This window comes from Lithobates pipiens, unplaced genomic scaffold (genome assembly GCF_037356315.1).
Source record: "Lithobates pipiens isolate NorthernLeopardFrog02 unplaced genomic scaffold, aLitPip1_a1.2 Scaffold_8, whole genome shotgun sequence".
Taxonomy (NCBI): domain Eukaryota; kingdom Metazoa; phylum Chordata; class Amphibia; order Anura; family Ranidae; genus Lithobates; species Lithobates pipiens.
Genome location: NW_027507903.1, coordinates 592,103,570 through 592,125,027, shown reverse-complemented (window position 1 = coordinate 592,125,027; position 21,458 = coordinate 592,103,570). Strand labels below are relative to the sequence as shown.

General features: G+C 44.2%; 1 protein-coding gene across 3 annotated transcripts in view; it reads left to right on the top strand.

Annotated features, from left to right (window-relative positions):
- The window catches only part of LOC143961241 (complement C3-like), a 649,911-nt gene extending 643,482 nt beyond the window's left edge, over positions 1–6,429 (top strand). For all 3 annotated transcript variants that reach the window (XM_077470478.1, XM_077470476.1, XM_077470477.1), the window contains one exon: positions 4,824–6,429. In XM_077470478.1, the coding sequence (XP_077326604.1) occupies positions 4,824–4,965 (142 nt within the window). In that variant the 3' untranslated portion in view covers positions 4,966–6,429. The remainder of the gene's footprint in view (positions 1–4,823) is intronic.
- Positions 6,430–21,458: the final 15,029 nt, after the last annotated feature.

Sequence of the window (21,458 nt, the reverse complement as noted above, 5' to 3'; positions counted from 1 at the left end):
ATGAATTCTGCTGTCTACCAAGAGATCCTGAAGGAGAATGTCCGACCATCTGTTCGTGTACTCAAGCTGAAACGAACTTGGGTTCTGCAGCAGGACAATGATCCTAAACACACCAGCAAGTCCACCACCGAATGGCTGAAGAAAAACAAAATGAAGACTTTGGAGTGGCCTAGCCAAAGTCCTGACCTGAATCCTATTGAGATGTTGTGGTATGACCTTAAAAAGGCCGTTCATGCTCGAAAACCCTCTAATGTAACTGAATTAGGACAATTCTGCAAAGATGAGTGGGCCAAAATTCCTCCAGGACGCTGTAAAAGCCTCATTGCACGTTATCGCAAACGCTTGGTTGCAGTTGTTGCTGCTAAGGGTGGCCCAACCAGTTATTAGGTTTAGGGGGCAATCACTTTTTCACACAGGGCCATGATGGTTTGGATTTTTTTTCACCTTTAATAATAAACACCTTCATTTACAAATTGCATTTTGTGTTTACTTGTGTTGTCCTTGACTATTGTTTAAATTGGTTTGATGTTCCGAAACACTTAAGTGTGACAAACATGCAAAGGAACAGGAAATGAGGAAGGGGGCAAACACTTTTTCACACCACTGTATGTATACCGATTTTTTTTTTTACAGGGCTAGATAGGTTAGTGTTAGATTGTGGATATCTGTAGATGCTGGGGTTTTATGATGGACTTCTTCTTAGTGTTTCTAAACCCACAACAGTAAAATCAGTCAGTATATGACCATCCTCTTCTTCCACAGTCTCCAATCTATTTCCTTATAAGACAGAGCGTTTGGAGTCACTCTGCACATGTTCAGTTTGGTGTGTATTGCTAGAGATGTTTTTTTTCTTGGGAGGATGCATATGATCGGCACACGACCAATCAGCACTGTCCAGACAGTGCCAGTGATCCTGCAGCCTCATAGGACAGTCAGAGTAGAATGAAAACTCCTCCTACAATCTTTAACCAGACACTGATAGAATTTATAAGATGCTATATACTGCTGATGAGAAAAGGTATTTAGAAGTTTATTTTTACTAAAATAATTGCATTTCCATGTTCTGTGTACTGTGTGATACCAGATATAGTGAAAGCAGGCTCCTGAGTTTAGTAACACTTTAAAGTGATTGTAAAATCTTGTTTAAAAAATAATAAAAATAAATAACAAACATGTTATACTTTCTGCTCTGTGTAATGGTTTTGCCCAGAGCAGCCTGGATCCTCCACTTATCGGGTCCCTCTTTGTTGCTCTTGGCCCATCCCTCCTGTTGAGTGCCCCCACAGCAAGCAGCTTGCTATGGTGGCACCTGAGCTGAGCTGCAGCTCTGTGTGTCCATTCAAACACAGAGCTACAGAGCTGCTGTTTGGCCCTCCCCCTCTTTCTCTTGATTGGCTAACTAAAGAGTCCCAGGTGGCTATGACACTTATGGACATTGCTGAAGAGAGATGGGGCTCAGGTAAGGATTAGGGGGTGCTGGGGAGGCTGCTGCACACAGAAGGCTTTTGTGTAGATTAATCTATTGATATTAATGTATGTCTATTACGTAGAATAGATTAAAATAAAAAATAAAAACTTCTGCTTTTACAACCTCTTTAAAGTGGTTGTAAACCCTTTACACCCACTTTTACCTATAGGTAAGCCTAGATTAAGGCTTATCTGTAGGTGCAGGTGCTCGAAATATCTCCTAAACCTTCACAGTATAGGAGATATTTGCAAAAGAGATGGGCGCCAATGTCTACGGCACAGGTGCACTGTAGAAACCTTTAGAAAAGGTGATCGTGTATTGACTGGTGGCTCCCGCGTGCCAAGAACAGTACCGGAGCCATGATACCCAAAAGGAAGAGGGTGAAAGATAGATGCTTCGTGGAGGCGAGGAAATCGGGAACATCGCAGGCTTCAGTTTCAGGTAAGTTAAACATAATGGGCTATCGTAGCCCATTATGCTTTACCTTTGCAGGGAAACAAAGAGAAAGTAAAACCCATCAGAGTTTACTTCCTCTTTAAGAGTACTTAGGTGCATTAATAAATTCATCCATGTACAAATGAAATACATTTTCAGCTACTTAACTGCGCCTCCACCAGACCAGTGGGCACACAAGTCCCTTACCATAGGTTGCAGCCACACATTTTAAGTCCATACACTTTCTATATTACTACTCTGGCAACACCCCACCACTCAGCCTGGCTCCAGGATGATCAAAGATGCGTCACAAGATGCAGATTAAATACCTCTACCACCATTTGCCACCCAATGTTCATCCAACATAAGCCACAATCATACAAAGAAAAAAACTCCCATAGTGCATGAATCCATGTCAATTTTATTGCGGATCAGATTGCGTACTTACAAATTGTCTCTAATGTCAAGCATGTAACACAGATTGCACACTGCTCTGGACCACTACCCAAGCTCTGCCCCGAAGAATTTTGCCCAATAGCATCATCGGGGAAATTTGGAAAAATCTTTGACATCAAACCAACAGCACACAGGTTGGCCTTGTCCCAGTGAGACTCTACTGCCAGCACACTTTGCTTGTTATTTGGTGATATCCTGTTTACAGCATATAGTTTGGTCTTTCACCAATGAGATCCCACATTCAGTACACACATTGGTCTTTCACTAGTAAGATCCCACCCGGCAGTCCCCCTCCCCCACACACAGTTGCTTGCTGTCTGCTGGTCGGTCCGGCACTTACCCCATCTAGATATCTAGATGACGAGTGGTGGGCATTGGGCAACGGGCAGGGCCTCTCCTCCATCACAGTGCCTTCCGCCGTGCGTCTCCTTCCCTCCTTCTAGGCATCCATATAATCCTTTCAGCCAATCGGGTGATGGGTCTCAAGACCCACCTGATTGTCAGGGAGGAGGATCATTGTTAAAATAGTGAATATTAATTTGCTATTGTAACACACCAAGGTGCCCACCCTGTTTTAAAATCTATTAGAGGCTCTAACTCCATGGGCTTCAACCAAAGCACATGTCTGTCCCCAGTGGCATCCCACCTCCAGCATGCACATATTGGTCTTCCCCCAGTACACAGTTGTCAGTTTCCCCTCCAAAGACTGTATAGCACCCATAATCAACAACATTCAGTAAATTGCAAATCAACATTCAAGCCATGAAGCTGTGCAGTGCTTCAATTCACTCTATACTGTTATCAGTACTTACATCCCAAAACCTAATCCTCCTTGTTTATATAATAGTCTATTATAGAACTGTTCTTACTGGGCCTGCATGGGTTTCCTCTGGGTAATCCTGTTTCCTCCCAAGCTCCAAAGACATGCTGGGAGGTTAATTGTCTCTTGTCGAAATTAGCCCTAGTATGTGTATGTATGAATGTGAGTTAGCAACCTTAGATTGTAAGCTCCTTAAGGAAAGGGACTGATGTGAATGTATAATGTATATGTAAATCTTTGCGTAAATTGACGGTGCTATACAAGTACCTCAAATAAATAAATATATAATCAAATTCTCCTAAACAGCCCCACATTTAGACCCCTTTCACACTGGGGTAGTGGCCACATTAGCACTAAAGTGCTGCTTGTTTTAGCAGTGCTTTAGTGCTGTTTAAGCGGTGCTTTTCCGCCTCTAGAGGGGTGCTTTTTAACCCCAAAGATGGAGTTAAAAGTGCCTGTGTTGCGGTGCTTCCGTATCACTTTTCAATGGGCAGGGCATTTTGGGAGCACTAAATACAGTGCTCCCAAAGATGCCGTTTGCAGGAGTTTTCCTATTTCTAGTGCTAAAATGCCTGAAAACTGCATCAATGTGAAAGGGGTCTTAACACGATCTTGCAAAATAAACCACTTTCATGAGATTAAAGATTCCAATGTAACATGAACTTCAAAAGAGGCTGTGTGGAGTCTGGCTCAGATATCCACTATAATGTTGTACAGTGTTTGTTGGAAGAGGAGCTCCCATGGAAAACTCATGTAACTGAATAGATCTTTATGGCGGCACCTTCCATAACAACTTGTCTGCCTTACACCAATGGAGAATGGTGCTGGGAATACATATAGCTCAGGTTTTGCTGAAAAGAAAAACCCATCTTCATGTGTGCTAATACATTGCAAAGAATGTATCCATAATTACTACAAAATGCACCTATTTACATTTTTTTATTTATTAACTTTTTTGGTGATATGTAAGCCTTGCCAACACTTTCATCAAGCTGACTGTTAAAATATAACTAAAGGCAAACTTTTTTTTTTTTGGATGGAGTAGGATTAGAACCCCTATCAGCTTTTATTGCTGTCTGTGCCCCCGTTAGGGAGATTCACCCTCTCTATTTCTCCTGTTTATCGTTATCATTGAAAGTGAAAGTAAAAGAAAATCACAAATGTTGGGGTGTCCCCAAAAAAGTAATAGAGGGAAAACCTTCCAATGGGGATACTAGGTCTGGGACCTGGGGGTCCTCAAGAAATTCCCTTAATTTGCAGGGATTTACTCTCACTTCCTATTTTGCAATGGGACAGGAAGTGAAGTTAAATCTCTGCAATATGACGCAGATGGCTGATTTGCTAGGGTTATAATTCTCCCTTGCTCTATCCAAAATGGGGGGAAAAAAAGTTTTGCCTATAGTTCTACTTTAAGTGTGAGGGTCTGCCTTTAAAATCACTACATGATCATTCTCAGTGTTGCAATAAAAAAGCAAAAAAAAAAAAAAGTATTTAGATTAAAATTAAATTTCTGTTGCAGTTGATGGATGATTTCTGGGCGAGGCAAAGTATCCAAAAATACAAGCAGGATTATTATTATTTTTAACAGAAGCATTTTTATACACATGAGAATGTAATGAGTAACACTGATGTCTCTCTCTACAGGTACTCCTACATCATCACTAAGGACACCTGGATCGAGATGTGGCCCAATGATGAAAAATGTGAGGAGCCCCAGTATAAAAATCTCTGCAGGGACCTCACCAGTTTGGCAGAAAGTATACAATTGCATGGCTGTACTGGTTAGGACACACCAACACTATACAAATTATTGACATAGAATTACAGTGGGGCAAAAAAGTGTTTAGTCAGCCACCAATTGTGCAAGTTCTCCCACTTAAAAAGATGTGAGAGGCCTGTAATTGTCATCATAGGTATACCTCAACTATGAGAGACAAAATGTGGAAACAAATCCAGACAATCACATTGTCTGATTTTTTAAATAATTTATTTGCAAATTATGGTGGAAAATAAGTATTTGGTCACCCACAAACAAGCAAGATTTCTGGCTCTCACAGACCTGTATCTTCTTCCTTAGGAGGCTCCTCTGTCCTCCACTCATTACCTGTATTAATGGCACCTTGTTATCGATATAAAAAACACCTGTCCACAACCTTAAACTGTCACACTCCAAACTCCACTATGGTGAAGACCAAAGAGCTGTTGAAGGACACCAGAAACAAAATTGTAGTCCTGCACCAGGCTGGGAAGACTGAATCTGCAATAGGCAAGCAGCTTGGTATGAAGAAATAAACTGTGGGAGCATTAAATAGAAAATGGAAGACATACAAGACCACTGATAATCTCCCTTGATCTGGGGCTCCACGCAAGATCTCACCCCGTGGGGTCAAAATTATCACAGGAACGGGGGTGGCAACATCATGCTTTGGGGCTGTTTCTCTAAAAAGGGAACAGGACAACTGTTCGTGTACAGGAAAGAATAAATGGGGCCATATATCGTGAGATTTTGAGTGCAAACCTCCTCCCATCAGCAAGGGCATTGAAAAAAAAACATGTCTGGGTCTTTCAGCATGACAATGATCCCAAACACACCGCCCGGACAACGAAGGAGTGGCTTCGTAAGAAGCATTTCAAGGTCCTGGAGTGGCCTAGCCAGTCTCCAGATCTCAACCCCATAGAAAACCTTTGGAGGGAGTTGAAAGTCCGTGTTGCCCAGCAACAGCCCCAAAACATCACTGCTCTAGAGGAGATCTGCATGGAGGAATGGGCCAACATACCCGCAACAGTGTGTGGCAACCTTGTGAAGACTTACAGAAAGCATTTGACCTCTGTCATTGCCAACAAAGGATATATAACAAAGTATTGAGATGAACTTTTGATATTGACAAAATACTTATTTTCCACCATAATTTGCAAATAAATTCTTTCCAAATCAGACAATGTGATTGTCTGGATTTGTTTCCACATTTTGTCTCTCATCGTTGAGTTATACCTATGATGACAAATACAGGCCTCTCTCATCTTTTTAAGTGGGAGAAGTTGCACTATTGGTGGTGGACAAAATACTTTTTTGCCCCACTGTATGTTGCACCTAAATGATTTTAACTAAAGGATCTTTGCTTATGTCAGGGTAGCATATGTACTGTAATCAATTTCAGATACATTTTCGATGGTACCTGTCTCTTTTATGTATCAATATAGAAAACCAGCTTGTATCATGATTTAAAAAATAAAAAGCATGCCAAAAAGATATCCTTTTGTAATATACAATGTTTGCCTTTTAATGGGTTGCAGTTGTACTAAGCTTTTCAATGAAATGCGTATGAGTGTTTAAACAGAAATCTAGGTTTTCCAATTCACATCCCTCTTTTTTTAATCCTTACTCACAGTAGGTACAGTGACAATACCACCATTAATGGTTTTAACAGTTTAATGCAAAGATGAAATTTTTAAAGAAAAAATATACCACTTTTATTAACCACTTGCCGACTGCAATATATACTGTATATGTTGTGGTTCGCAAGTGGTTTACTGTAATTATGGCTGGAGATATCAGCCCTAACCCTGGTACCGTTTTTTCAGCAGACGGAGGGCTTTCTCATGAAACCAGTCCGAGGGTCTCATGACCTGCTGGGCTGGTTTCCAAAGCGGTTGGAGGGGACGCAATCCCCCCCACTGCTCACCGGTCCTTCTTGGGCTTACAGTTACCTCCAGTTTGCCAAAGAAATGATCCGACGGTGCCTGGTGATCCTGCTATGAAGGTCCTCATTAAAAGATTTCCGATTTTATAAGGAGACAACTGTCTCCCAATGGTGCTCCTGTCTTGCCACTTTGTTAAATATTTCCAATGGAGACTATAAAGTGGCCAATGCTCATTATGCAGGCACATTCCAGATTCTAAACCACCAGGAATTCTGCCTTAAACATGCTCATACAGCAACCACTGGAGTGAATGCATGGAGGCAGGAAGTCAAGGAGTTACAAGTGGCCACAATGACACACATTGCCCAGGCATTGTTTACCATTATCACTATCAGAAAGCCAGACCAGAGAAACTATATGCAACAATAGAAGGCGTGCATATAGACAGTGTGTAAAAGACACTTCAAGAGATCAGCCATACTGAGATACAAAGAGGTAACAGTATTTTATGAATAAAAAAACATGGAAATTGTTTATGGTATACAGTGCTAAATATGACCCAGTTAAGCATAACATATACTTTAGAATCCAAAATGACACCCTTTTTTGAGTTTGCATCAGCAATCGGAGACCACTGGTTCCTACTGCTTTGTGGTAGGTACACCCTTTCTTCAATGTTTAGAGTATGGTTACCCTTTGACCCCATTTCTCAGGGACAGCCACTGTTTTGAGTAGGGATGAGCCCGATGTTCAAGTCGAACATCGGGTGTTCGCCGAATAGCAAACAATTTGCTGTGTTTGCGGCAAATTCAAAAGCCACAGAACACTGTTTAAAAGTCTATGGGAGAGTAACATGAAAAATCAAAAGTGATAATTTTAAAGGCTTATATGCATGGTATTGTCATAAAAAGTGTTTGGGGACCTGGGTCCTGCCCCTGGGGACATGTATCAATGCAAAAAGCTTTTTCGGGAGCAGTGATTTTAATAATGCTTAGTGAAACAATAAAAGTGTAATATTCCTTTAAATTTCGTACCTGGGGGGTGTCTATAGTATGCTTATAAAGTAGTGTAGTGTAGTGTTTAGAACAGTCCCGCAGCAAAAAATGAAATTTCTAAAAGAAAAAAAAAGTAATTTAAAACTACTTGCGGCTGTAATGAATTGTCGGGTCTCGGCAATACTGAAAAAAGTCCGAACCAAAATGTAAAAAAAAATTGCGTGGGGGTCCCCCCAAATTCCATACCTTTAGGTCTGGTATGGATATTAAAGGGATCCCTGTGCCAAATTTAAAAAAAAAAACGGTGTAGGGGTCCCGTTCAAAATCCATACCAGACAATCCAGGTCTTATATGGATTTTAAGGGACACCCCGCACCAAAATGAAATGGTAATGGATTTTTTTTTTTAAATAAAGGACTTCTCCCAAGCTGTCTCATCTTTTTTTAACATTTTTGACACTTTTATTGGTAAAATGGTAGGGCCGTCACCAATTCACATAGGGGGGCAGGATCTGGGGGTCCCCCACAACCACCGAGCAAGGGTTGTGAAGATGAGACCCTTGTCCCCATCAAGGTGCTTTGAGGGTCACCGACCCCCAAAGGATCCTCCCCATGTTGAGGGCATGTGGCCTGGTACGGTTCAGGAGGGGTGCTCTCTTATCCCCCCTCTTTTCTTGCAGCATGCCAGGTTGCGTGCTCGCATAAGGTTCTGGTATGGATTTTTGGGGGACCCCTATACCATTTTTTTTCATTTTGGTATAGGGTCCTCCTTAAAATCCATACCAGACCTGAAGGGTCTGGTATGGATTTTGAGGGGGGCCCTGCGCCATTCTTTTCAAAAGATTTGGCACAGGGTTCCCCTTTATATCCATACCAGAACTAAAGGGCCTGGTATGGAATTTGGGGGGACACCCACACAATTTTTTTTTTTTAATTCTGGTTCTGGGTTCCCCTTAATATTCATACCAGACCCAAAGGGCCCAAAGGACCCATGCAGTTTTTTTCAATGACTTTTATCTGTATTGCCAAGACCTGACAATTCAATACTTTATATTTAAATTACTTTTTTTCCTTTAGAAATGTCATTTTGCTGCAAGACTGTTATAAACACAGGAAAATGCACCACTTTACAGGCATACTATAGACACCCCCCAGGTAAAAATTTAAAAGAATATTTCACTTTTATTATTTCACTTTAAGCATTATTAAAAGCACTGCTCCTGAAAAAAACTGCAATTTTTAAAAAATGTTTTGCATTTTGGCAGGACCCAAGTCCCCAAACACTTTTTACCATGCATATAAGCCTTTAAAATTATCACTTTTGGCTTTTCTTTAATGGTGTTCGCGTGTTTGAACACATTTTTTGCCTGTTCCCAAGTTCTGGTGTGAACCGAACTGGGGGGCTGTTCGGCTCATCCTTAGTTTTGAGGGGTTTGTCCCTGGGAAACAAGTGTCCTCAACCGCCCGGTCTTGCAACACGGAGGGGCATCTCTAGCAGGTTACCCTAGATACTGTCATTGTGACAGCCTGACTTTTTTCTTACACAGCAGTCACTGGCTTCTTTAGATCTCAGACACAGCGTTTTTTTCAGAGCCGAGGAAGGTCCTCTCCTAAGCTCCTCCTCACCTCTGATATGTAGTGCAAAAAAAAAACATGAAATTTTTTGTTCTCAGTAAATTTTTGTATTTGCCAACTATTATTCCAATGCAATAAATCGTCACAAAAAATAGTAAAGTGTGTCTTTATTTGAAAATGAATAATAGAATGCAGTAATAAAAGAAAGAATGGAGAGCAACTATCACCTTTTTGCTTTGTAAGCTTCATAACAAAGCAACTTCCCCTTTCCAGGAGAAGAAAAAGTTACTCTTGTCAACTACGCAAAGATAAATGCTCAGAGAAGAAAAACAGATCCTCACAAAGTCTCTGGTTCTTGGGATTTTTACATTCTTTGTCAGTCAGCCACCATTCAATTCACATATTCTTCCCAGTTAAGTATATATATTGTCTGTAAGAGCAGCACAAATCAACCTTTTAGGCCTCATGCACACGAGATGCAGTTAAACGCGTGTTCAGATGCAGTTGGACACTTTTTTCAACTGCCCCTGAACTCATTCAATGTTATCCTATGTGTCCATGCACACAGTCTAGTTTTTTGCCATTTTTATGCAGTTGCGTTTAACCTCCTTTTTCCAGAAGCAAAAAAATGGGTTCAGACGCAAAAATTTCCACGTTTCAGACGCAAAACGCGGCACCCGCGTTTAGCCGCGTTTGCGTTTATCTCCGAAGATGAAATCTCCGAAGATGAACAGCACCTGTGACGTGAGTCGAGGTGCAAGCCCCACCAACCAAGTGGACATAGGGCTGCACATTTTAGAAGGCCCCTAGCGGGCTCACTTCGCTCACCATGCTTCGGGAATGGCCTTGCTGCGCTCGGCTCTTTTTATTCTAACTCTATGTCCACTTGGATGGTGGGGCTAGAACCTGGACTCCCGGCACAGGCGCCATTCATCTTCGGCTATTTTTGGAATGTGGGTGTCCTGTGTACTGCACATGCGCTATCCAATGGGGGACATTATATAATAGTACACCGGCAATAGAATTTTTTTTTTAAAACAGCGCGGGGCCCTCCTCTCCCAAAATCTATGCCAGACCCTTATCCAAGCATGCAGCCCGGCAGGTCAGGAAAGGGGGGGAGTGAGTTTCCCCCTCCTGAACCATACCAGGCCACATGCCCTCAAGGACGTCTTCCCAACAACCCTGGGCTGTGGTTGTCGGGGTCTGCAGATGGGAGTCTTATTGGAATCTGTGCGCCCCTTTTAACAAAGGGGCCCCCCGATCCCGGCCATGTGAATGGGTATTGGGTACATAGCTCTATACCTACTGCAGGTGGCACCACCCTATCTGATGTCATGGACCCAGCATGCACCGGAGCCTGCAGTAGGCATAGAGCCTGTGTCGCTGAGAGCAATTTTGTTTGGGTGTGGCGGGTGGCGTGATTGATGATGGATCGGGGGACATTTTTTTATTTTTTAATAAAGGGTATGTCGAAAACTGTGTGTGTGTTTTTATTTTTTACACTTTTTTGGCGAATGGGTACTATGTACCCGATACCCATTCACATGGGTGGAGGCCAAGATCTGGGGGCCCCCTTGTTAAAGGTGGCTTCTAAATTGTGATAACCCCCCCTACCTGCAGACCCCAACAACCACAACCCATGGGGACAAGGTGCCTTGGGTTAGGGTTCTATTGCCGGCGATGGTATTGTATTGCCGATAATTTAAACGTAATTTTTTCTTCTTTAGAAATGTGATTTTTACTGCCTCATATTCTTTACATGCTACAGAAGTGCCACTTTACAAGCAGACAAGGTGACCGCAGAAAAAATATACAGTGGCACTAGAGGGATGTCCGGAGAGGGCTATGGGTGTAGCAACCAAGTTAGTAAAACAGTGACACTTATTAAAATCAGTAGCATTCAATTTAAAAAACATATGCTAAAGCATGATGCAATATATAAAAACTCAAATATTTAGAAGGTGAATAAATCCTCACACTTACACCGTGTTAATTCACTATCCCCTTGTGGCGCTAAATGGGACAGATTAGTCCCCCAGTAAGAACTCCAAAAATATATAATGAGAGTATACAGAGTGGATTCATCAATCCCTATTCAATACACCTCAAATAAATAATGTATAAAAAAAAAAAAAAAAAAAACTGTTCAAACAAATATGCATACAGTGTCTGCCCAACTTTACATGTGTTTATAACATACAGCAAAAGCAGGTTAATTTAAAGTGAAAAAAAGAAGAACAATTTCTTAACATATAAGTGAAAAAGTCCTCAATAGAAGTATCCCAAAGTAGAACGACAGGTGGTGATAAATGAACAAATCAGCACGCCCTTCTCCTATGTGCTTTCTTATCAGTGTCCCCAGACGATGAAAACTCCTTCACCACACCACTAGTGACCCCCTATGGATGGAGCACTCACCAGATGGATTGCCTAGTACTCTCGCACCAGGCTCAACAGGCGTTTCAAATAGCTTAATTGGGAATCACAGATGTCCAGCACACAATATCCAGAGAGCGTTACTTCCCTTTTGCAGATTCAAATAGGATTAACTCCCCAAGTTCCTCAAAAAGAAAAACAGAGGCTTCCCATGGTGTAATACTATAAACCACTTTAATAGCACACTTAAAAGCCACTTGGTAATGCACTCACATGTAAAAAGATTATAAAAAGCACTTCAAAGTCACTGCAATAATTCACATCAGCAAAAACTTCACTCAAAGGCATTGGTGGTTACAGTGGATACTGGTCACAGTTAGCAGTGTCAGTGATATCTCTCACCCCTCCTTCAGCTGTATGGTACCCTACAGCCAGACTCTCAATGACACTCTCTCTCCAATCCTGTTCCTCGTGTAAGAGGCACACACACTTCAGCCTTGTTTGCAGAGTTTGATACAATCAATGGTTGCCAGATAGCCACGCCCCCGACATGTTTCGTCACTAGGACTTATTCATGGGATACACTTTTTTGGCGAATGGGTACTATGTACCCGATACCCATTCACATGGGTGGAGGCCAAGATCTGGGGGCCCCCTTGTTAAAGGTGGCTTCTAAATTGTGATAACCCCCCCTACCTGCAGACCCCAACAACCACAACCCATGGGGACAAGGTGCCTTGGGTTAGGGTTCTATTGCCGGCGATGGTATTGTATTGCCGATAATTTAAACGTAATTTTTTCTTCTTTAGAAATGTGATTTTTACTGCCTCATATTCTTTACATGCTACAGAAGTGCCACTTTACAAGCAGACAAGGTGACCGCAGAAAAAATATACAGTGGCACTAGAGGGATGTCCGGAGAGGGCTATGGGTGTAGCAACCAAGTTAGTAAAACAGTGACACTTATTAAAATCAGTAGCATTCAATTTAAAAAACATATGCTAAAGCATGATGCAATATATAAAAACTGCTATAAAAGTCCATAGGAAAAGATCTTTGGCATAAGCACCCTGAAAAGCTGTATACTCTGTAGGTGAAAGATGAACATAGAGGAGCGACAGACTAAGTGCAGTATTTAAATGTCGGTTTATCTGCTTTTATGTAATAAACCTACATTTTAATACTGCACTTATTTTGGCACCCCTCTGTGTTCATCCTTCAGACTAAGGGGACCCCCAGGCACTATATTTAAAGGAATTTTTCATTTTTATTGTTTGACTTAAAGGGTAAGTTCACCTTTACAGAAAACTCTGTAAGGTGAACTTACATGGGTCCCCCACGGTCTTGCTGACCTGGACCACGGTAATCTCTGGTTCTAAGCCCTGGTATATCCACGCCAGGTGTCCGGGGCTTAGAAATCTTCTCAGCTGAATGTCCAAAATGTCCCTCATCAGGGTGAAGTTTTGGAGCATTCTAATTGGTCAGCACCATCATGGGCCCTGCCAACCAATCAACAGCAGCATAGCCCCTGTCAGCTATGAAGCCACCACGTGAATGCAGAGAGGAATCCTAAGCTCTGGGCTCCTGACGCTGATATACTGAGGCTTAGAACCAGAGATTGTGGCGGTCCAGGTCAGGGAGGGAGAACATTAGAGCCTTCAAAAATAGCAACACTTTCTTTAGTTAGACAAAACAGGAAACCCCAGTAGTAGGAGACATGGTGGTTCTGCAGATGAATTGTGATTGGCCTCAAATTGTGCCTTTTTGCAAGGGTGATAAGTCGCTAAAGATTTGGATTCTGTCACCCTTGTGCTAAATTTGCGACTTTTTGCGGGTATCCAAGGTTAGGGCTTCTTTTCTATAGTAGTAGCGGAAGCGGACGATTATGTCACGGGGTCTGGCCCCCATCGGTGATTTAGGAGCCAGAGAGCGGTGAGCACGATTAAGGCACCAGTCTATGTCTGCTATATCTGGGACTAAGGCATTAAATAGGCCCTGAAGATAAGAACACAGCTTGGTGTCACCCACAGTTACCGAAACTCCCTGAATGCATAGATTTTGATGCCTTTCTCTGTTTTCTAAGTCTTCTTTTTGGGAAATTGCACGTTTGAGAGTAGAATTTTCCTCTTCCAGCGCATGAAGATACTGAACCATCAAGTCATCAAATTTAGTCTCTAAGGTATCAGTATGCTCAAAAAGCTGATCAATGTGCCCTTTAAGTTCCTGAGAGATTTTCCCCACTGCTTGGGAAATAGTGTTGGTTATTTGCTGTAAGAGAGCCTGAAGCTTCTCATCTAGTAGTGCAGGGGTTAACACAGATGCAGGGGGCTGCTGGCTGATATAGCTGGTGTTGCAGGGACAGTTAAATTATTCCCAAAAAAAGTGCTGTGCAGCTCCTCCGGATCCCCATGGGTACTCGAGGCCAGGGATGTAGGCCTAATGAGTATCGCTCCATAGTGGATGGAGGCCGCAGCTTGCGTAACGGTGGGGCAGTGGATTTTTGCGAGCCTATGTTGACGATGAGGTGCGTGGGTTGTTGGGGGAGAAAAGGAGCTTACTCCTGGAGTGATCGTTGCTGTATAGAGCGGAGGCCATGGAGAGCGAGTCGGGACCGGAGCTCATCTAGCAGACGTCTGCCATCTTCAAAAGCCATGAGTGCGCTAGGCAAGCGGAGGAACAAGCATGAAGCTCCCCATCCCAAATCATACCATGCCACATGCCCCCAACATGGGGGGCTTTCAAAGCATCTTGTCCCCATGTTGTTGAGAGCAAGGGGCCCATCCCCATATCCCTTTCCCCATAGTTGTGGGGGTCTGTGGATGGGGGGCTTATCGGAATTTGGAAGCCCATTTAATAATAAGGGAGTTCACAGATATCTACCCCCACATGAAGGAATATGAAGTACAAAGTACCCCACTCATTCACAAAAAAAAAAGTTGTAGCGTAGAAATAATGATACCCCAAAAAAAAGTCCTTTTTAAAAAAAAGTAGAAATCCCCAAAAAATGGCCTTCATTGTAAGTCAATCACATTGCTCACTGCTGCAGACTGGAAAAAAAGAATACAACCAATCCCCAACAGTAACACTAGCTGAATGAAAGCTTCCTGTATATCACATACCCGGTGAAGACTGAAATGTTGTGGAGGCCTCCCTTGCACCTGCCGCCCTACACTCATGGAGATGGAGATAGAGGGTGTGAGGGCAAGCAGTGGTATGAGTGCTGGAGTAGATGGCTGTAATGTTCACTCTTCAAGTGGGTAGAGCTGGTAGTCACAGTCAGAACAAGTAGATGAAGAAGCAGCATGTTGACATAAGAGCAGGAGACAGAACCAGAAGACAGGCAGTGGTCGGTAACAGCCAGGCAGGGAAGGACCAAATTAGCAGGCAGAGCAAATTCAGGAGGCAGGCCAAGGTCTGTAACAGCCTAACAAAGAGGTACAGAATCAGCAGGCAAGGGCAAGTTCATTAAGCAGGCCAAGGTCAGAGTAATCAGGTAAACACAGTGGAGGCAGGAGCAGAAGCAAAGTCCAAAGGTAAGCTGGGTCATACACAGGTAGGCAGGTACAGAGGATGAGGACTCAGAAACACAGGAACAAGCTGAAGACCATTCATCAACTGTCCATAGCAACAAACCAGTTTAACCACTTGCCTACTGGGCACTTAAACCCCCCTCCTGCCTAGACCAATTTTCCACTTTCAGTGTTCTCACACTTTGAATGACAATTACTCAGTCATGCAGCACTGAACCCATACACATTTTTTGTCCTTTCTTTTACATACACATAGAGCTTTCTATTGGTGGTATTTAATCCCCACTGGGTGGGGGGGGGGGGTGTACTGTAAATAAAAAATATAAAAAATGTTAAACTATTTAGAGAAAAAAAAAATTCTTTGTTTCTGTTATACAATTTTGCAAATAAATATTTTTTCGTCATTTATTTTGGCCAAAATATATACTGCTACATGGCTTTGGTAAACATAAACCAAATAAGTACATATTATTTGGTCTGTGTGAAAGTTAGAGAATCTACAAGTAGTGATGGACGAACTTCCAACAGGATGTTTCGCGAACGCGATCCGCGAACGTGCCCAAAAGTTCACAAACCGCAAGGTTCGTGGCGGACCCCATTCACTTTAATGGCAGGCGAACCTAAAAAACCTTCAGGTCATATTTTCAGCCACAAAATACTAACTGTGCACACATAGTCCCACAACATGGACACTGACATACCAGAAGTATTAAGTGAATATGGAATCGACAACAACAAGCATTCTTTTTTTATCTGGGAAATTTTTGCAATTCAGGAGCGCATGAAGGCCATGGAGGAGAGGCAAGGTCAGGCCAGGCTATGAAGGGGGTGCAGGAGATGATCAGTGCCACAGTCAGGGCAGCGCAGTCCTGTGCCAGTGTCCCAGTGTGCCAACCTGTGCTTGAGCCCTCCCTCTGCCCAGCCCTTACTCCCACCTATGCAGGGTTCCACTGCGGTGGTCCAGAGGTGCCAGTCCAGTGCTGATCCTCAGCCCTGGTGCTGACACTGCCTGCTGATTGGCTTCTCCGCTGCTATCTCCCTCACTGTCTGAAACCAGCACCGCAATAGAGACTGAGCACTGACACTAGCACCACGCTAGAGACTGAGCACTGACACCAGCACTGAGATAGAGAGCATTGACACCAGCACTGTGATAGAGAGCACTGACAACAGCACCGTGATAGAGAGCACTGACACCAGCACCATGATAGAGAGCACTGACACCAGCACCGTGATAGAGAGCACTGACACCAGCACCGTGATAGAGAGCACTGACACCACACCAGCACCGTGATAGAGAGCACTGACACCTGCACCGAGATAGAGAGCACTGACACCACACCAGCACCATGATAGAGAGGACTGACACCAGCACTGAGATAGAGAGCACTGACACCAGCACTGATACCAGCAACTCTCTGCGGGACCCAAAAATATGACACGCTCAACCTCTTCAAACAGGAGGGTACGGGCATATAGTATTGTGTGCTTTTTTTGTACAAGTGAGCCAAAGGTAGAAAAAAGTTATGCATATACATGGTCTACTGGTCACATGTGTTGAATTCCTCCGAGATCCATGCCTCATTCATTTTTATAAATGTGAGGTAGTCAACACTGTCGTGAGCTAGGCGAGTGTGCTTATCGGTCACGATCCCCCCTGCTGGGCTGATCGTCCTTTCGGGCAGGACACTGGATGAGGGGCAAGCCAACAGTTCCATTGCAAATTGTGCAAGCTCTGGCCAAAGGTCAAGCCTGCCCAAACAGTAGTCCAGGGTAGAGATGGCCTTGCGGTTCTCCTGGCGGTCGGTTTGCAGCAAATTTTGCTCGTTCGCGATTCGCCAAACTGGCGGACTTCTGGCACTGTTCGCAGCGGTCATATTTGTTTACATTGTGAAGAACTTTGACCCATGACACATCCATCATAGGGTACAGGGCTAGGGATGGCCGAACTGTTCGCCCGGCGGTCGGTTCGCAGCGAATTTTGCGTGTTCGCGATTCGCCAAACCGGCGGACTATTGCTGCTGTTCGCCCGGGGGACATATGGGTTTACAGTGTGAAAGAACTTTGACCCATGATGACACATCCATCATGGGGTACAGGACAGCCAATTGAGACATTTCAGCACATGGACAGTTGGACATACCCAATACCTTATAAATAGACCTGATCTGGCAGCCATTTTACATTCTGTCTTATGTCAGTGTAGGGACAGGACGCTGTGTGCAGCAGGGAGAGACTGTAGTGACACAAATCACTAGCTATTAGGTCCACAAAAGTCCTTTTAAGGACTGGTATAGGTGTAGTACAGTATATAGGGTTCAGTGCACTGCTGTGCTGGTGATTGCAGCTGTCTTTTGTCAGTGTAGGGACAGGATGCTGTGTGGAGCAAGGACAGTCAGTTTAATCACTAGCTAGCTATTACTACTAGGTCCACTGGTATAGGTGTACAATATATAGGGTGCTGGTGCACTGCTGTGCTGCAAATTACTGCTCGTTTCTGCAGCAGTCTTATATCAGTGTAGGGACTGAGGGACAGTCTGCAAATCACTAGCTACTAGATCCACAAAGGTCCTTTTAATGACAGGTATAGGTGTACAGTATATAGGGTGCTGGTGCAATGCTGCTGACTACTGCCCTATTCTGCAGCAGTATTTTATCAGTGTAGGGACTGAGGGACAGTCTGAAAATCACTAGCTACTAGGTCCACAAAGGTCCTTTTAAGGACTGGTATAGGTGTACAATATATATGGTGCTGGTGCATTGCTGTGCTTCAGATCACTACCCATTTCTGTAGCTGTCTTTTATCAGTGTAGGGACTAAGGGACAGTCTGAAAATCACTAGCTACTAGGTCCACAAAGGTCCTTTTAAGGACTGGTATAGGTGTACAATATATAGGGTGCTGGTGCACTGCTGCTGACTGCTGCCCTATTCTGCAGCAGTCTTTTATCAGTGTAGGGACTGTCTGCAAATCACAAGCTACTAGGTCCACAAAGGTCCTTTTAAGGACTGGTATAGGTGTACAATATATAGGGTGCTGGTGCACTGCTGCTGACTGCTGCCCTATTCTGCAGCAGTCTTTTATCAGTGTAGGGATTGTCTGCAAATCACTAGCTACTAGGTCCACAAAGGTCCTTTTAAGGACTGGTATAGGTGTACAATATAAAGGGTGCTGGTGCACTGCTGCTGACTGCTGCCCTATTCTGCAGCAGTCTTTTATCAGTGTAGGGACTGAGGGACAGTCTGTAAATCACTAGCTACTAGGTCCACAAAGGTCCTTGTAAGGACTGGTATAGGTGTACTACTTGGTGTGCAGTATATAGGTGTGTAATACACTTATAAAATACTAATAGCACATATAGAAAGCATAGTATAGTGCATTTCCACTGTGCAGCATTGTGACTGCTGAGCGGTTCTGCGGCAATAGTACAAAGAGTGACAAACGCAATAAAAAAAAGTATTATAACTGGTGTGATAAACCAGTGGCCCCCAAAAACGACAGATTGAAGCAGGGTGTTATATACCTTCTTCCACATACATACTGCACTTCTCTAGAGACTTTTGTCACAGGGTCATTTAAAAAATGACAGGCAGAGGAAGAGGCAGGCCCTTCCGCAGGGGTGGTAGGGGTAGGGCAGGAGCAACAGGCTTGAGCCAGAGTGGCAAATTGCAGAAGGTGCGTGCGATTATGTCAAAGGACGCACCAGACTTGGTTGAGTGGCTCACTCAGCCTTAATCTTCTGCACCCTCCTCATCCTCTCGATCTGCACCCTCTTATTCGCTCTCTGCTATGTGCACCCCCAAAGACACCACCACCAACACCACCACCATATACTTTCCGTTTGAGTCACAGGAATTATTTTCCAATCCATCACAATACATTGCCGATGCGCAGCCACTCTTGGCATTGGATGAGGAAGAGACGGTAGCAACAACCGCCACTCAGCAGTCTGACGACAGTACCCAGATCAGCCCAAGAAGGAGGTTGGTCCCCTGTGTTGCTGCCTACTCCGAGATCTCTAATTATAGCAGTGGGGAAGGTGACGTCATTGATGACATGTCTAGTGATGTCACGTGGGTTCCCACAAGAGAGGAAGAGGAGGGGAGTTCAGAGGGAGATATAAACCAGCAGATAGGGAGGAAAAGCAGGAAGAACTTAGATTGCACAGGAGGGACAAAGCAGACTGCTAATGTATCAGGAGCGAGGCATCAACCATGTACGGTCACATCTGGCGTTCCCAGGATGCCGGCACATGGCTCCGCAGTGTGGGCTTTTTTTAACGTGTCCGCTGCTGACAATAGTGTTGCCATCTACAATCTTTGCAGTCAACGCATAAGTCACGGTAAGCCCAACACTCACCTAGAGACGACTGCCTTAAGAAGGCACATGAGCTGCCATCACTGAGCTCAGTGGGAGTAAGGGAACCCACAAAGCCACACTCCAGGCTCTCACCGTCCAGCCTCATCTATTACTTCTCCTTCTCCTCTCTCCTCACAATTGTCCTCCACTCCACCTTCCATCATGTCATCCTCACGTTTTTCTGGAAAAGGGCAGGCTTCCGTGGGCCAAATGTTTGAGCGTAAAAAAATGATGACGTCAGATAACCCTCTTGCCCAATGGTTGACAGCTGGCTTGTCAGAACTGATAGCCTGCCAACTACTGCCATATATACTGGTGGACTCGGAGGCCTTTCGAAAATTTGTGGCCATTGGAACACCACAATGGAAGGTCCCAGGAAGGAAGCATTTCTCACAGAAGGGCATCCCAGAGCTATATGGCCATGTTCAGCGGGAAATGAATGTATCTCTGTCACACAGTGTCAGTGCCAAGATACATCTGACCACGGCCACCACACCTCTTCCAGTTTAGTGCAAATGGGGTCTTCATGCTCCAGTGTTTTAACAGGGACCCTCATATAAAAAGCATAAAGGTCAAGGACCAGTACTGGGTGGCAACGTACTTAGACCCCCGGTACAAACACAAAATGGCGGAAATGTTACCACCATCACAGAGGGCTGTCAGAATGGAGCACTTACAGACCTTGCTTCTATAACTTCTGCATTCTGCTTTTGCGTGCACTGGCAGAGGAGGAATTCCCACTCCCAGAGAAAGAGTTGCGGGTACCAATCCAACAGCGCCTGCAAGAACAGGGCGATTTGAAGATGTGTTGGTGACTTCTGATATGAGGTCTTTCTTTCAGCCAACCCATCGACAGGTTTCACCTGGATGCAGCATCAGGGAGCACCTAGACTGACAGGTGTCCGACTACATCGGGTTAACGGCCGATGTGGACACTCTGAGGAGTGATGAACCCCTGGACTACTGGGTGGACAGGCTTGACCTCTGGCCAGAGCTTGCCCAATTTGCAGTGGAACTGTTGGCTTGCCCCTTGTCCAGTGTCCTGTCCGAAAGGATGTTCAGCGCAGCAGGGGGGATCGTGAACATTATGCGCACTCGCCTAGCTCACAACAGTGTTGACTACCTCACATTTATAAAAATGAATGAGGCATGGATCTCTGAGGAATTCAACACATGGGACCAGTAGACCATGTATATGCATAACTCTATAAACAATTTATTTAATTGAGCACACAGACCATTTTTCTACCTTTGGCTCACTTCCTTGTACAAAAAAAGCACACCGTACTATATGCCCGGACCCTCCATTTTGAAGAGGTTGAGCGGTGTCATATTTTTGGGTCCCGCAGCGAGTTGCTGGTATCAGTGCTGCTGTCAGTGCTCTCTATCTCGGTACTTGTGTCAGTGCTCTCTCTCTATCACGGTGCTGGTGTCAGTGCTCTCTATTTCGGTGCCGTTGTGGTCTCAATGCTCTCTATCTCTGTGCCGTTGTAGTCTCAGTGCTCTCTATCTCGCTGCCATTGTGGTCTCAGTGCTTTCTATCTCGGTGCCGGTGTGGTGTCAGTGCTCTCCATCACGGTGCTGGTGTCAGTGCTCTCCATCACGGTGCTGGTGTCAGTGCTCTCCATCACAGTGCTGGTGTCAGTGTTCTCCATCACGTGCTGCTGAGGTGTCAGTGCCCTCTATCTCGGTGCTGGTGTGGTGTCAGTGCCCTCTATCTCGGTGCTGGTGTGGTGTCAGTGCCCTCTATCCTCGTGCTGGTTTGGTGTCAGTGCCCTCTATCTCGGTGCTGGCATGGTGTCAG